We start from the raw sequence: 14,699 nt of genomic DNA, 5'->3' as shown, positions 1-14,699 counted from the left end.
TTACGGTTTAACATGGGCAAAATTTCCAAACAAGATAATCAAAAGTACACGCTGAAAGTGTAGCAGACTATTTCAACAGGCGCCATTCTCGAAACTCTGAGATAAAAAGGAGTTATTATAAGGGAATGGATCAGGCCTGGCATTTTTAAAGTTTGGACTCTGTAAGATTAAACTCCACCATGTCTAGGCCTGGATTATACACTGTCTTTAAGTTCAGTTCAGTTCAGTTCAGTCACTCAGTCGTGTCCGACTCTTTGTGACCCCATGAACTGCAGCACAGCAGGCATCCCTGTGCATCACTAACTCGCGGACTTCACTCAAACTCATGCCCATCGAGTGGGTGATGCCATCCAGCCATTTCATCCTCGGTCGTTCCCTTCTCCTCCTGCCTCAAATCCCTCCCAGCATCAGAGTCTTTTCCAGTGAGTCAACTCTTTGCATGAGGTACCCAAAGTATTGGAGTTTTAGCTGTAGCATCATTCCTTCCAAAGAACACCCAGGACTGATCTTTAGAATGGACTGGTTGGATCTCCTTGCAATCCAAGGGACTCTCAAGAGTCTTCTCCACCACCACAGTTCAAAAGCATCAGTTCTTTGGCGCTCAGCTTTCACAGTCCTCACATCCATACATGACTACTGGAAAAACCATAGCCTTGACTGCTGCTGCTGCTGCTAAGCTGCTTCAGTCGTGTCCGACTCTGTGCGACCCCATAGACGGCAGCCCACCAGGCTCCCCCGTCCCTGGGATTCTCCAGGCAAGAACACTGGAGTGGGTTGCCATTTCCTTCTCCAATGCACGAAAGTGCAGTCGCTCAGTCGTATCCGACTCTTCGTGATCCTACGGACTGCAGCCTACCAGGCTCCTCCGTCCATGGGATTTTCCAGGCAAGAGTACTGGAGTGGGGTGCCATTGCCTTCTCCGTAGCCTTGACTAGATGGACCTTTGTTGGCAAAGTAATGTCTCTATTTTTGAATATGCTATCTAGTTGGTCATAACTTTCCTTCCAAGGAGTAAGCGACTTTTAATTTCATGGCTGCAGTCATCATCTGCAGTGATTTTGGAGCCCCCCCAAAATGAAGTCTGACACTGTTTCCACTGTTTCCCCATCTATTTCCCATGAAGTGATGAGACCAGATGTCATGATATTAGTTTTCTGAATGTTGAGCTTTAAGCCAACTTTTTCACAGGTATCCAATTTGGGATTACGGACCCGCGGATACCTCTTTTCTCTTGGAAACTACGGTTAAGAAGTGACTCTTGGAAGAAAAAAAATTTGCCAGACTTCAAGATGGTCGTCGTTCTCCCAGAGCTCTCTGGCACCTGCCGAGAGCAAGATGGCGCTTTCCCTTCTCGCCTTTCGGGGATGGAGATATCCTTAACGTGAATCACGCACTTGGAGGGCATCCTTGCCATTACCCAAAATGGTGATTCCCGCAACCTCACCGTTTCCAGGTTTCAACATGGCTTCCGCAACCAGCTCCAACGGAGGTTAATCTCAGGACGCCTGCCGAACTCTCGAGGAAGTGGCGTCAGCGGAAGTGCGTAAGCGGAAGTTGTTTTAGAAGTCCAGTCCCCGGCTCTACGTCCCGCCCCCGCGCTGCCGCCCCGCCCCCCGCGGCCCTGCGAGCAGAGCCAAGATGGCGTCCGAGTTGGAGTACGAGTCTGTACTGTGTGTGAAGCCTGACGTCAGCGTCTACCGGATTCCTCCTCGGGCCTCCAACCGCGGTTACAGGTACTAACTTCGAGTCACTGCGGCACGCGCTCACCCGGTCGGGCTTGACACTTTGTTTCCCAGGTAGCAGGCCGCCCGTCCCTGCCATTGCCGCCTCTGGATTGTTACTTTGCTAGCCTGGCCACCTGGGTTTTTGTCACCTTTCCCCCTGCTGTTTCCCCACTCTGGACTGCCGACATCCTTGTTTCCGGCTCTTGAAAAAAAATTACCATCCTGTACCCTCGCACCGCTCTCCCCCCGGACCCCTCTGGGTTACCCATCTGCTCCCCATTATTCTCCTCCTGTTGTGTCTGCGGTTTGGCCAGTCACCTTTCCTTCGCTTATGCCTGCGTCCTTCAAGTTGTCACTCTTATCGTCCCATCCCTACCTCCCACCCCCCGCACCCCCTATTTCCAGTACCTGGTGCGCATTTGTTGGTGATTATTGTGTCTTAGGCCCCTCTCTGGATGAGATAATTTATCTTTTGTGCCGTTCAGTCTTGCCACCAAATACCACCATCCACCATATACTATAGTATAGGTGATATTATAGTATTTTCAAGCCTTCCTTCCCTCTTAACTTCTCATATAGTTTTTACTTTCAGAGTTAACACAGCGTTTTATCTGGAGGGCTAACTAACCATTTTGTAACCCAATGACTATGAGGGCTTGAGAATGCTGTCTAAAGTTATGGACATGGAGTCCAAAGAATTAACTTGCAACTCACTGGGTTACCTGTTAAAAAATATGAGTGTGAGCCCTGGCAATTTAACAGCTATGTGATTTGATACAAATTTTTTAGCCTCTCCAAGCCTAAGTTTTCTCATCTGTAAAATAGAAAAAAAAAAAAAGAGGATGGGGGAGGGGGTGATAATAAAACCTACTCTAGCTATGTACCTTTAGAAGTTTTTGGAGAGTTAAATGAAATCATAATAAATGTAAAAATAATTAAAAATGAGTTTCCTAAAAAGAATTCAGTAAACAATATTTTGATTTCTCTCTCTGACTCACATCACCAGCATGATTTTCCTCTTGTCATTTGTTACCTCGGCTTAAAAATTACCCTCTCCCTGTGTCTTATGTTGTACTTCCTTATCAGAGGTTTGTTCATCCTGAATCAGTATCTCTGTGCTTGCTGACCTGTGTACTAGATCCTGTGATTACCTAAAAGGTAATCCTAATTTCAGGCTTTCAGTCAGACCCCAGCTGACCGTGAATAAGACTCTACATGCTTTTTGATGATAGTCACAGGGACTAATACCTGTGAGTCAGCTGAGACCTCTTTTCCTTTGGCCAGCCTTCCTTGACCTTTCTGTTCTGGATTAGGTGTGCTCTGCGTCCCTCCATAGTGCTTGTTCTTGACTCTATCACTTGCCTGCCTTATACGTTCTAATTGGTTGGTTGTTCTCCCAGTTCACCAGACTAGACCATGAACAACTTGAGGTCTTCTTAAACTTAGATCTTTTAAACATTTTCTAGGATCTAGCACAGTTTCCTGCACATAGTGGAGACTCTCTAAATGTTGACTGAAAAGAATTAATAGGTTACACTTAAATTAGCATTGATTAATCTGTTAAATAAGGTAAAATAGCTGATGACCTCTAACTTTAGGTATTAAGACTTCCTAAAAGATATGATACACATTGAAGTGGGTTTCAGTTCTTTTTCAGTCCGACTTTGCGACTCTGTGAACCTGCCAGGCCCATGGAATTCTCTAGGCAAGAATACTGGAGTGGGTTGCAATTCCCTTCTTCAGTGGATCTTCCCTACCCCTGGATTGAACTCGGGTCTCCTGCATTGCAGGCAGATTCTTTACTAACTGAGCCACCAGGGAAGCCTTTTTCTTTTGCTTCACGCTTGTAAAAACACCTTTTACCCATCTGCATTTTCTGTCTTCACTTTTACTTTATCCTTATGTCAGTTAACTGCACTGACCCATCAAAGCGATTTCTTAATTTTCCTCTTTTACCCTTTTCCTTGTCATTCTATGTTTCCCATGCTTATTACTGACATTTTTATCCTACAAGAGGCTTTTTATATCAACCACTGTTAGTGAAGAGAGCAGAATTGAATTTGAATCATGAGTCTCATTTATTTGCTGGGTTATCTCTGGCAAGTCACTTAAATCTTTGAACTTTAGTTTTCTCATCTATAAAGATGGGTGTAATATTATTTACTTTGTGAGATTCTGTCAGTTGTCACAAGAATGGGCATAATAACTCCTGGAACAGGTGCTTGATAAATAGTGCTTTTCTGTCTTTGTGTAATCTTTTTTGTTTGCCAGAACTCATTTTATATTATGAGCATGATTTATTCTCTAGGCTGCTGTTAAGGGAAAAACTGGACTTTATAGGAGTCATGAGAAATGCTTTCTTTGAGATGAGAGGGAATAATTGACTTTGATTCACCTTTATAAACTGTTGATTCACCTGTAAAGCTGTCACTTCTTGGACTTTCACTGACCAGACTTATAGAAGGAGAATTTGGGTTGATGGGAAACTTACAAATGATTAGAAAATGGTTCTTAACCTATAAAACCTTTTTTTATTTATCATTACCTTTTTCCTCAACTAAATCAGTACTAACCCTACACTGTGTTTTAATGTAATGAAAACAATACTGGACTTTAAAGTTAAGGATTGTTACTGTGCTATTGTCCTTTTCTTCTTTAGAGAGAGAGAGTAGTTGTTTCAACCTCCAGCCATCTCAGTGAGCTTCCCTGGTGTCTCAGTGGTAAAGAATCCCCCTGCCAGTACAGGAGATGCACGTTCGATCCCTGGGTTGGAAAGATCCCCTGGAGAAGGAAATGGCAACCCACTCCAGTATTCTTGCTTGGAAAGTCCAATGGACAGAGAAGCCTGTTGGGCTACAGGCTATGGGGTCCCAAAAGAGTCAGACACGACTGAGTGAATGAACAGCAACAACACAGTAGGCTTTCTTGCTTATTCCATATAGCTGCTGTAAGATTTATTGCCAAGGTAGATGAAAATATGTGAAGTCGGTTTCGAAGACCAGGAAAAACCAAGAGTACCCCTGGCTAAGTCTGGGGAGTTGGAGAGGAGTTAAGGCTCAGGGCTGAGGGAAGCTGCTGCATGAATATCCATTCACTTACTGAGAATTTGTTAAGTATTGGCCACCAGACATATAAATAAACCAAGGAACCTGTCCGAAGAAGTGCATCTGGTAAACTTGTTCCTAGTATTTTCAGTAGCCCATTCACACTATGTCTACCTCATGACAGAAGAGTGGAGTAAGTAACGACTTACTAAAAAATTTTAATAGACAAGGACTTCTAGAACATGCTCTGAACTGGATCAGATTCAGGTACTTGGGGGTCTTTGAGACAGGACATCAAGAGAGAAGGGCATGACAAAGATGTATGTTGTAAAATCCTGTTCAGAATTTGTCCTAATTTAAATTTTCATGTCTTCCTGTCTACCGTTTGCTTCAGTTCAGTTCAGTTGAGTTGCTCAGTTGTGTCTGACTCTTTGTGACCCCATGAATCGCAGCACGCCAGGCCTCCCTGTCCATCACCATCTCCTGGAGTTCACTCAAACTCACGTCCATCGAGTCAGTGATGCCATCCAGCCATCTCATCCTCTGTCATCCCCTCTTCCTCCTGCCCCCAGTCCTTCCCAGCATCAGAGTCTTTTTCCAGTGAGTCAACTCTTCAGCATCATTCCTTCCAAAGACCACCCAGGGCTGATTTCCTTTAGAATGGACTGGTTGGATTTCCTTGCAGTCCAAGGGACTCTAAAGAGTCTTCTCCAACACCACAGTTCAAAAGCATCAATTCTTTGGTGCTCAGCTTTCTTCACAGTCCAACTCTCACATCCATATAGGACTACTGGAAAAACCATAGCCTTGACTAGACGGACCTTTGTTGGCAAAGTAATGTCTCTGCTTTTCAATATGCTATCTAGGTTGCTTACTATCTTGTTTAACATATGTTTACCCAGGTATACTTTATTGTTACCTTCTTAACTGCAGGTGTTAGTCTCTAGGTTCCCAAGGGATGAGTTATTAACTTTTACCTTGCCCTCCCTTTTCCACACTGCTTGCAAAACAGAATCACAAATGCAGTGTTTTGTAAAATTGGTTCATGTTTAAATGTCTTAGATTTCATTCACATTCATCTAGAACACAGATTATAAGTATTCAGTGTTTTGTAATGTTCCCATTTGTATCTCTAATCTTCGTGTCTTCCTGAAGTCCAGCTTCATATAGTCATGTGTATACTGTGTATCTCCTCTTGAAAATCTGTTAGACATCTCCGACTTAACAGAGCCAATGTTGAACTACTAATCTTTCTTTTCAGAGATGTTCTACCTGTAGTCTTTCTCATCTCAATTATTGGCAACTCCTCTGTTTAGGCTAAAAACCTTGGCGTCATCCTTGACTTCGTCTTTGTTGTCTCTCTTTCTCTTCTACCTTGCATCCATTCATTAGAAAATCCTGCTGCCTTTGCTTTAAATATATCCATCGTCTAGTCACTTCTGCTCCTTTCTCTTCCTAGTCACCATGGTGACTCCCCCAGATTACTACAGTAGTCTCTTAGCTAATCCCCAGCTTTAGCGTTCCTATTGCTGCATCTCTGCTCTGTGCAGCAAAGTAATCCTTTTGAAATAAAAGGGAGATCATGTCAGATCTCTGCTTTAATGGCTTCTTCACTCAGACTAAAAGCTTGAGTTCTTACAGTGGCCTGCGAGACCCTCCGTGATCTGTCCCTCAGTTAGTTCTCTCACCTCATCTCTTTCTGTATTCTGATTACAGCGACTTCCTTCCTTGAGGGCAGTATAGCAGGCCTGCTCCCATCTTAGCATCTTTGCCCCAGTTGTTTCCTATACCTGGAATGCTTTTCCTCCAGATAAAATCTGCATGGGTAACTCACTTCCTTCACATTTTGCTCACATTTCACCTTGTTAGTCAAGCTTGCCCTGACCACCCTTTTGGAAGCTGCAACCTATTCATTCTCCCACTATCTTCCTGAGCTCCTTTTTCTGCCCTAGCATTTTCTTTTTACCTTAGCATTTAGCACCTTCTGAGCTATTAATGATTTTACATATTTATTGTTTCTTTTTTATTATCTATCTCCTGTTAGACTGTAAGCTTCCTGACAGCTTTAAACTTTGTTCCCTCTTGTATCCCAAATACTTAGAATAGTGCCTGTGACTTAATACACACTCTGTAAATATTGATTGAATTCAGTAAAATATAATACATTTAGGGATTTGGGAGGCTTCGGTTACCCAGTATATTTCATTTAGTAGGTTTGTTGTTCCCTGATCAGCAAAATACTATTATATAAAGTACTATCCTCAGTATGAAAATAGTGTCATTGTGATAAATTTTTAAATTGCTTTTTTTGGTAATTTTACATATTTTTATTGATACTTATTGGACTTCAGTAGTAACATTTCTTCTATTTGCTTTGGACTGTGTGTAACCTGAGGCATCTTTGTAGAGAGAATCATGAATTAGTCTTTTGACTATTTAATAGGCAGAAACAGTAAGTAATTCAGAACAGGGAAATAGAAATATGGCAAATGATTGTGTGTAGGTTTTTGGTAAATTAAAGACATAGACCCAAGGCCTGAGACTTTCCATTTTTCTATCCTAGGGCATCTGACTGGAAATTAGATCAACCCGATTGGACTGGTCGCCTCCGAATCACTTCCAAAGGGAAGGTTGCTTATATCAAACTTGAGGATAAAGTTTCAGGTGATCTACTGGTGACCCTCTACCATATTAAGGATATTGGTTTGGTGTTCTTTTATAAATATCTTCAGATTGGAGTGGAAATGCTTGCTAATTGAATTTTAGACTTTTTGCTTCCTTTGCTTAAAGAAGTCTTTTTCTTACGTGTCAGGGGAACTCTTTGCTCAGGCACCAGTAGAACAATATCCTGGTATTGCCGTGGAGACAGTGACCGATTCCAGCCGCTACTTTGTAATCCGGATCCAGGATGGAACTGGTAAGGGGTTGGGGATTTTGAATGAATCGAGATTCGGAAAATAGTTAATGCACATCAACGGAAGTCTGTCCCAGTGCATTTATCTTCAGTTTACTAAAATTTTTCTTCTCTTTGTCCAAAGTTTCCAGTTGCTAGAGGAAAAGGATTAACATGTTATTTGTAATAGTTATAAACACAGGTTCAAGAGGTGATTAAAAGTAAACGTAAATAAATCAGAATATATGTCTAATCAAAGAACTGGCAAATACTGCCTGTTCATTGTTGCAGGGTTTTTTGTGGGACTACTTTACATCATCTGTGTTTATGGCAGGCATCTTTTCTCCAGTCAGAGGCTGGCAGACTTTCTTTTAAAGACACAAGATAATAAACATCTCTGGGCCACATGGTCCCTTGTAGCTACTCAGTTCTATCACCATGGTGTGAAAGCTGCTGTGGATAATATGTAGACAAACTGGCATGGCTTTGTTCTAGTGAAATTTTATTTAAAAAAACAAGCTCTGGCAGTATTTGGCCCGTGGGCTGCATGCAGTTTGCCAATCCTGAGAGAATCTTTCACATTCACACAGGTTGTCTAGTTATGGTAACTGTTATATTTTCATTGGGTAGCATTTGCCCCAGGCATGCTTCCTGTTGGGAGGATTCTTATCCTTTTCACAGGGCGAAGCGCTTTCATTGGCATTGGCTTCTCAGATCGGGGTGATGCCTTTGACTTCAATGTCTCTCTGCAAGATCACTTCAAGTGAGTGAAGCGTGTCCTGAGTTACCAGGTTGAGTGTGTGGGGAATGCTGCCCCTCCATTGAGTGGGCACGGTCTCTTACCTCCTGCTTTCTTTACTTGGTTGACTAGGTCTTGTGACTATGATCGTCCCGTTTGCTGTTTTCTCCCATTATCTTTGTATCTGTTCTATCCTTAGAGCTGGAATATGTTTTTAATCCACTTTACACTGGTTTGGGAAGATGCTGCTGTTTATGCCTCTGGGGAAGTTGCCCGTAGCTCTTAGGGGGCCGAGGAGGGGCATAACAGAAACAGCAGGGCTTTCTGTGAGGGAGTGGGGAGTTACGTGCCAGATTTGTCATTTCATGTAACTGACAGGTTTTGTGCCTTTTGCCGTATTTCTTCAGCCCATTTGCTTTTGGCTTAGCTGTGGTGAATAGCACCATGTACACAGGTAGAAAAGGGCAGGTTTTTCTGCCTCAGAACTTTCTGAAGTTGTGGAAAGCCACCCAGTCAGTGAGGGGGGCAACCCAGCCTGCCCCGTCAGAGGTGGCCCTCAATCACGGGGATGGGAATCGGTGGCCAGGTGCCCCCTTGTGGAGGGACATGTTTAATCTGCCATTGTGTATAGTTCCCCGGTGGTACTGAACTCCAGTTGCCCTCTTCTTTGGCTTTTCTTCCTTTCCGTTCTACGTCTGATGTTCCCTTACTCTGCTTTCTGGAATCCTGTTTCACATAAGTTAGCCACAGATTGGTGTGTCAGACTCTGCTCTCAGGGAATCCCAGTTAAAATAATGTGCCCTTTTATTGAAGGTGGGTGAAACAGGAATCTGAGATTTCCAAAGAATCTCAGGAAATGGATAGTCGTCCCAAGTTGGATCTGGGCTTCAAGGAAGGGCAGACCATCAAGTTGAGTATTGGGGTGAGTATGGTTCCCCTCACCTCTCCTTGTATTTCCATAAGCCTATGACTTCTCTTTTTCTCACCCTCCTTTTTTTCTTTTGTAGAACATTACAACCAAGAAAGGAGGTGCTTCTAAGCCCAAGACTGCAGGGACTGGGGGCCTCAGCTTACTCCCACCCCCACCTGGAGGCAAAGTCACAATTCCCCCTCCATCCTCCTCAGTTGCCATCAGCAATCATGTCACTCCACCACCCATACCAAAATCCAGTCATGGAGGTAGTGATGCAGGTAAATCTCTCTAGTACTTTTAACTTGGAGAAATCATAGCTTGGAGTTTTATTGGTAATAACCTATTTGCCGAAGAGAGGGTCAGTGGTTTTGCTATTATAGGCACTTGGCACTGACAAGTTGACTCTGGCAGCCTCCAGCAAGGGATTAAAGCTTTTCCAGTGAGCTGAGAGTCATGGTATCTGGTTGATTTTTTGGCTAAAAATGGGTAGATATTAAAAAGACTGTTTCCTTCATTGGACCTTGGTGAAATGCTAGTAGGCCCAAGAGTCAGATGGACCAAGATTTTAGTCATAGCTGTGTTAGTTTTTATCTGGCTGTGTTTGGTAACATTTAGGTTCTGTGAGTCTCAGTATCTTTACCTGTAAGATGGCGATGTAGAACTTAGCCCAAGACTGAGAATAAAAGGATGTGATGGCACCTAGCTCAGTACTTGGCATGTAGTTATCATGTGAATGTTATTTCTCAGTCCTTTGCATTTCTTCACAGGACAGTTGAGAGGAAATTAGACAACATCTGGATTTATGAGTACATTTTTGTTCTTCCTTACTGTCTGGTGGGAAACAAAAAGAAATAAAGTCATTTCCGTTTAAAAGATGAGAAATTAGAATTTGAAAAGGAATTTTCCTGAGATTAGAGAACCTAGTGTTAGAATCTGAGAGTTATAACTTATATCATTAGTTATAGCTTAATATTATTTGTTTAAAATTATATCATTAATCAATTATAAGTGATTGCTTATAGGAACAGACTTTCTCTTTCTGAAATTTTTGAGGTAAAAGTGGTTCTAGGCTACTTCTTTTGCTAAGTGTTTTCAGAAGGCACTGAGGATAATATCTGAGATTTATTAATTTTTATTTTTTAAAACTAAACCTTTTGTTTTGAGATAATTCTAGTTTCACATGCAACTGTAAAAAACAAGAAATCCCATGTACTCTTTATCCAGTTAACCTCAGTGGTAACATTTTGCAGAATTGACAGTGAGACTGTCTACCGATCTTCGTTAGATTTCTTCTTGGTTAGGTATTCTCATTTGTGTGTGCAGTTGACCCTTGAACAATGCACAGCTTTTGTGCACTGACCTCTTGCCTATCCCTGTCCCGTGCAGTAGAAAATCTGTGTATAATTTCACAGTCAACTCTCCATATCTATGGTTCCACATCTGTAGATTAAATTAACTATGGATCATATAGTACTGTACTGAGTGTTTATTGAAAAAAGTCCATGCATAAGTGTACCCATGCGGTTCAAACCCACATTGTTCAAGGGTCAGCTCTAGTTCTGTGCCGTTTTATCAGCTGTAGGTTCCTGGATCCACCACCAGGCTCAGGACACCAAACAGTTCCACCAGGACAAGGATCCCTGTGTCCCTCATTTTTAAAACCACACCTTCCTCCCTCTTCACCCCCACCCCTGTTCCTAACGCTCGGCAATCAGTCACTAATCTGTTCTCCATCTCTTAATTTTGTCACTTCAGGAATGTTAATGGAATCATGCAGTATAGAACCTTTGGGATTGACTTTTGCCACTCAGCATGATTCCCTTGAGATTCATCAGATTGTTTTGATATATATCAATAGTCTGTTTATTGCTGAATAGTAGTCCATCATATGGATGTACCACAGTATGTTTCACCCACAGAAAAACATTTGGGTTGACTGCATTTTTGGCTATTACAGGTAAAGTTGCCATGAACTTTTGTGTAGGTTTTTGTGTGAATATAAGCTTATGTTTCGCTGTTTCTGTTTCTTCTCTTACTTGTACTCAGGTATCCTTCTAGATTTGGATTCTCCTGCTCCTATCACGACACCAGCACCAGCTCCAGTTTCTGCAAGCAATGACTTGTGGGGAGACTTTAGCACTGCATCCAGGTATTAGTGTAGGGAGACCACCATCCTCTCAACTGGGCCATCAGTGATGTGTGCCAGTCTAATGATACCTCTGATCTGGGAAAGCAGGGCATCTGTAGGTCATACCTGGTGTTTGGCAGGAATTCTAGGTAAGGAGTGCAGGAGTGCTGGGATGGTGGCATAAGATCACTATGGGATGGAGCTTGGGCTTCCCTGGTGGCTCAGTGGTAAAGAATTTGCTTGCAGTGCTGAAGACACAGAAGACGTGCGTTCGATCCCTGGGTTGGGAAGATCCTCTGGAGAAGGGAATGACAATCTACTCCAGTATTCTTGCCTGGCGAATCCCATGGACAGAGGAGCCTGGCGGGCTACAGTCCATGGGGTCACAAATGGTTGGAAACGACTGAAGCTACTTAGCATGCATGCACTCAGGCAGGATGGAGCTTGAGTAGCCTGGTGCAGGGCTTGGTGAGCAGAATTGCTCTGAAGTACAGTTTCAGGAATTCTGGGCAGAGATTTCTTGGAAACTGTTAAGAATGGAGTCCCTATACTAATATGCTTCTGGCTGTCTCTGTTCTCCTCTCTTGCAGCTCTGTTCCAAACCAGGCACCACAGCCATCCAATTGGGTCCAGTTCTGAAGAGCACTGGCAGGATGTTCAAGAGAGACGTGAAGAATAACAGTGACTTTGAGGGCACCAATCTGAGAGGGGGGTCTCGGAGCCGCTTCCCTCCCCAGAACCAAAATCCTGGACAGTCGTTCTCATAGCTTCTCCATTGCATTCAGGCTGGTGGTGTCACCCCCCGTGCTGTTCCTTGGAGTGCAGTCAAGAAAGTATTTCCCGGCTCCTGTTCCCTGTCAAGGCAGGGAAGTAGTGGGTCTTAGTGATGCTTGTGGCTGGCTCTACAGGGCTCAAAAGGCCAGGGTCTCAGATGGGGGAAATAGTCCCTACCATCTCTAAAATCTTTTCCCGTCTTTAAATTCGTATTTCAGAATCATCTCGACCCTGGCGTGCCTCTTTGTGAAGCCCTTTCTAGCAATTTCAGGGGAGACAAAAACCTTGGAACTTCTTTTCCATTATTCGAAGACTCTAAAATGGACAGACTGACCTCAGTGTTTACAGATTCAGAATTTTGATAGGGGGTAGGTGTGAAGAAAGACCTGCGTCCTGGGTCTCTGCTGTGTACCCTCCCCCAGGCTTGTCCTGTTGAGTGAACATCCAGTGTGGGTGCAGCCCCCTTACCCTCTAGAGCGTTTACACGTTCCTTCCTGTGATGAGAGGGTTGTGTTGGTGGCGCTTCCACTCTTGTGTCTCGAACAGTACAGCATCTTTGATCAGTGGTTGTCTTTTGGATGAAGGAGGCTCAAGGGGCTGTGTTTTCCTAGTTATATTCTAGAGAAGCAGTCACTTTCTTGCAGTTCCATGTTGCTGCTGCCTCTGAAGCCCGGCGTTACTTTGTAATGGCCCCATTATTTGACTGAAAGATTAAAGGGTTTGGGGTTTTTAGCCTCATTTGTAGAGTAGAGAGGTTGAATGCACTTAACAGTTGATCAGTACCCACATTGCCTTGCTGCCTGGGTATCTGGCCCCTTTTCATAAACACTTTACTTTGTGAATCCACCAGCTCTTCAGCAGAAAGCTGCTATATTACATGTATTGTCATTGATGAAGGAAGCTGGAGAGCCATGGCTTTAGCTGTGATAGATTTTGCCCAGATGAGGGCTGTGATTCTTGTCACCAGGGGTATGTCAGAAGCAAGTAGCTCCCCTGCCACTTTCCCTCTGTCCGCCCACCATTCCTTTTACAACGCTGTGAAGGGGTCCCGCTCTTCGGTGAACGGGCTCCAGCTATCTGATTTGTCAAGGGGCGATTTTGAGAGTGAATGTGAGGATCTCACCTCTTCCCTTAGTACCTGTTTGGATATTACTGGCTGAAGGGAGTCCTTACATTTAGTTTTTAAATAGATTCTCTCTCTCAGATTTCCTTCTTGACTCTTTTAACTTTGGGTCCATTTTGTTTTCATTGCTTCCCGTTCCAGGCAGCTCTCTTCTTACAGAGCCATGGCAGGACATTTAAAAATTCCAATAGAAAACACTAGAAGGAAAGTCTGTAGAATCACTAGTGACTAATAACTACTGGGAACCTATTTTCTCAATCTTCCTGTATGTTGTGTTCTTTGTATTCTCAAGATGATAATATATTATGTATTTGAATTGCTGAAAAATTGAAAATGATGTTTAAGATTTATGTATATAAAGCATATGTATGCTGTATTGGTGCAATAATGGTAATTAAAAGTATGGAAAAAGGTGGTGTCTCTTTTGTCTTTTCATCTGCTTGTTTTCTTTTTAATTTAATTGACCCAATATAGGTGGGCCAATAGGTAATAAAAGGATACTTTATTAACTTTTTCAAGAGATGGAGCCTTTAAGAGGTGAAGGCTCTGTCCTCATGGCTCTCAACCCACAGAGGCTCGTTGTAGAGACTGTTTTTATTATTTGCTGGTACAGTTAATTTCATTTGCTTCAAGTTATCTTCATGTTCTAGGCCACCTTTCATATTCCAGAACTATGATTGGCAAAAATAAAGGGAATCAATGCTTGAGATAGAACTAAAGTGAGAGTTACAGACTTTGGAAGCCAGGATTTTGGAGTTGTCATTTAGTGATTGTCACAGGAGATGAATCAGAATGATATCGGTGCTGCTTTTGTCTCTTTTTCAATTTAACTCATAATGGGACTTCCCTGGTGGTCCAGTGGTTTAAGATTCCATGATTTTAATGAAAGGAGTACAGGTTCTCCAGGGGATCTTCCCAACCCAGGGATGGAACCCAGGTCTCCCACGTTGCACGCCCATTCTTTATCAGCTGAGCCACAAGGGAAGCCCAAGAATACTGGAGTGGGTAGCGTATCCCTTCTCCAGTGGATCTTCCTGACCCAGAAATTGAACCGGGGTTCAGTTCTTTGCCTTCAATGCAGGAGACGTAGTTTCAATCCCTGGGTTGGGACGATCCTCTGGAGGAGGGCATGGCAACTGACTCCAGTATTCTTGCCTGGAGAATTCCTAAGGACAGAGGAGCCTGGTGGGCTATAGTCCATAAGGTCACAAAGAGTTGGACACGACTGAAGTGAGAGCAGGCACATCATGGATAGAAAAACATTTATCTTGAACTTCAAGGGGGTTATGGGGCAGAAAATGGACCATCCTTTTTCCAGCTCAACCCCCCTCAGACACACATCTGCCTTCAGGGCTGTCTGG

At 43.2% G+C, this 14,699-nt stretch overlaps 1 protein-coding gene across 1 annotated transcript; it reads left to right on the top strand.

The window, feature by feature from the left end:
• NECAP1 (NECAP endocytosis associated 1) lies at nucleotides 1,608–13,752 on the top strand. Its single transcript, XM_005680900.3, has 8 exons — nucleotides 1,608–1,733; nucleotides 7,332–7,432; nucleotides 7,581–7,685; nucleotides 8,343–8,424; nucleotides 9,214–9,322; nucleotides 9,408–9,591; nucleotides 11,360–11,462; nucleotides 12,032–13,752. The coding sequence occupies exons 1-8, from the start codon at nucleotides 1,639–1,641 to the stop codon at nucleotides 12,078–12,080; spliced, it is 828 nt and encodes a 275-aa protein (XP_005680957.1). The 5' UTR covers nucleotides 1,608–1,638; the 3' UTR covers nucleotides 12,081–13,752.

The sequence above is a fragment of the Capra hircus genome, chromosome 5 (assembly GCF_001704415.2).
Source record: "Capra hircus breed San Clemente chromosome 5, ASM170441v1, whole genome shotgun sequence".
In the NCBI taxonomy this organism is placed as follows: Eukaryota; Metazoa; Chordata; class Mammalia; order Artiodactyla; family Bovidae; genus Capra; species Capra hircus.
Note: the sequence above shows the minus strand (reverse complement) of the source record. Positions and strands in the feature narration are given on the sequence as shown.

Bases quoted from the DNA above. Each gene is read 5' to 3' on its own strand.
- NECAP1 (XM_005680900.3), top strand. From the start codon at position 1,639: ATGGCGTCCGAGTTGGAGTACGAGTCTGTACTGTGTGTGAAGCCTGAC. The intron at 8,425-9,213 runs GTGAGTGAAGCG...CTTTTATTGAAG, and splicing joins TCTCTGCAAGATCACTTCAA to GTGGGTGAAACAGGAATCTG. The intron at 11,463-12,031 runs GTATTAGTGTAG...CCTCTCTTGCAG, and splicing joins GACTTTAGCACTGCATCCAG to CTCTGTTCCAAACCAGGCAC.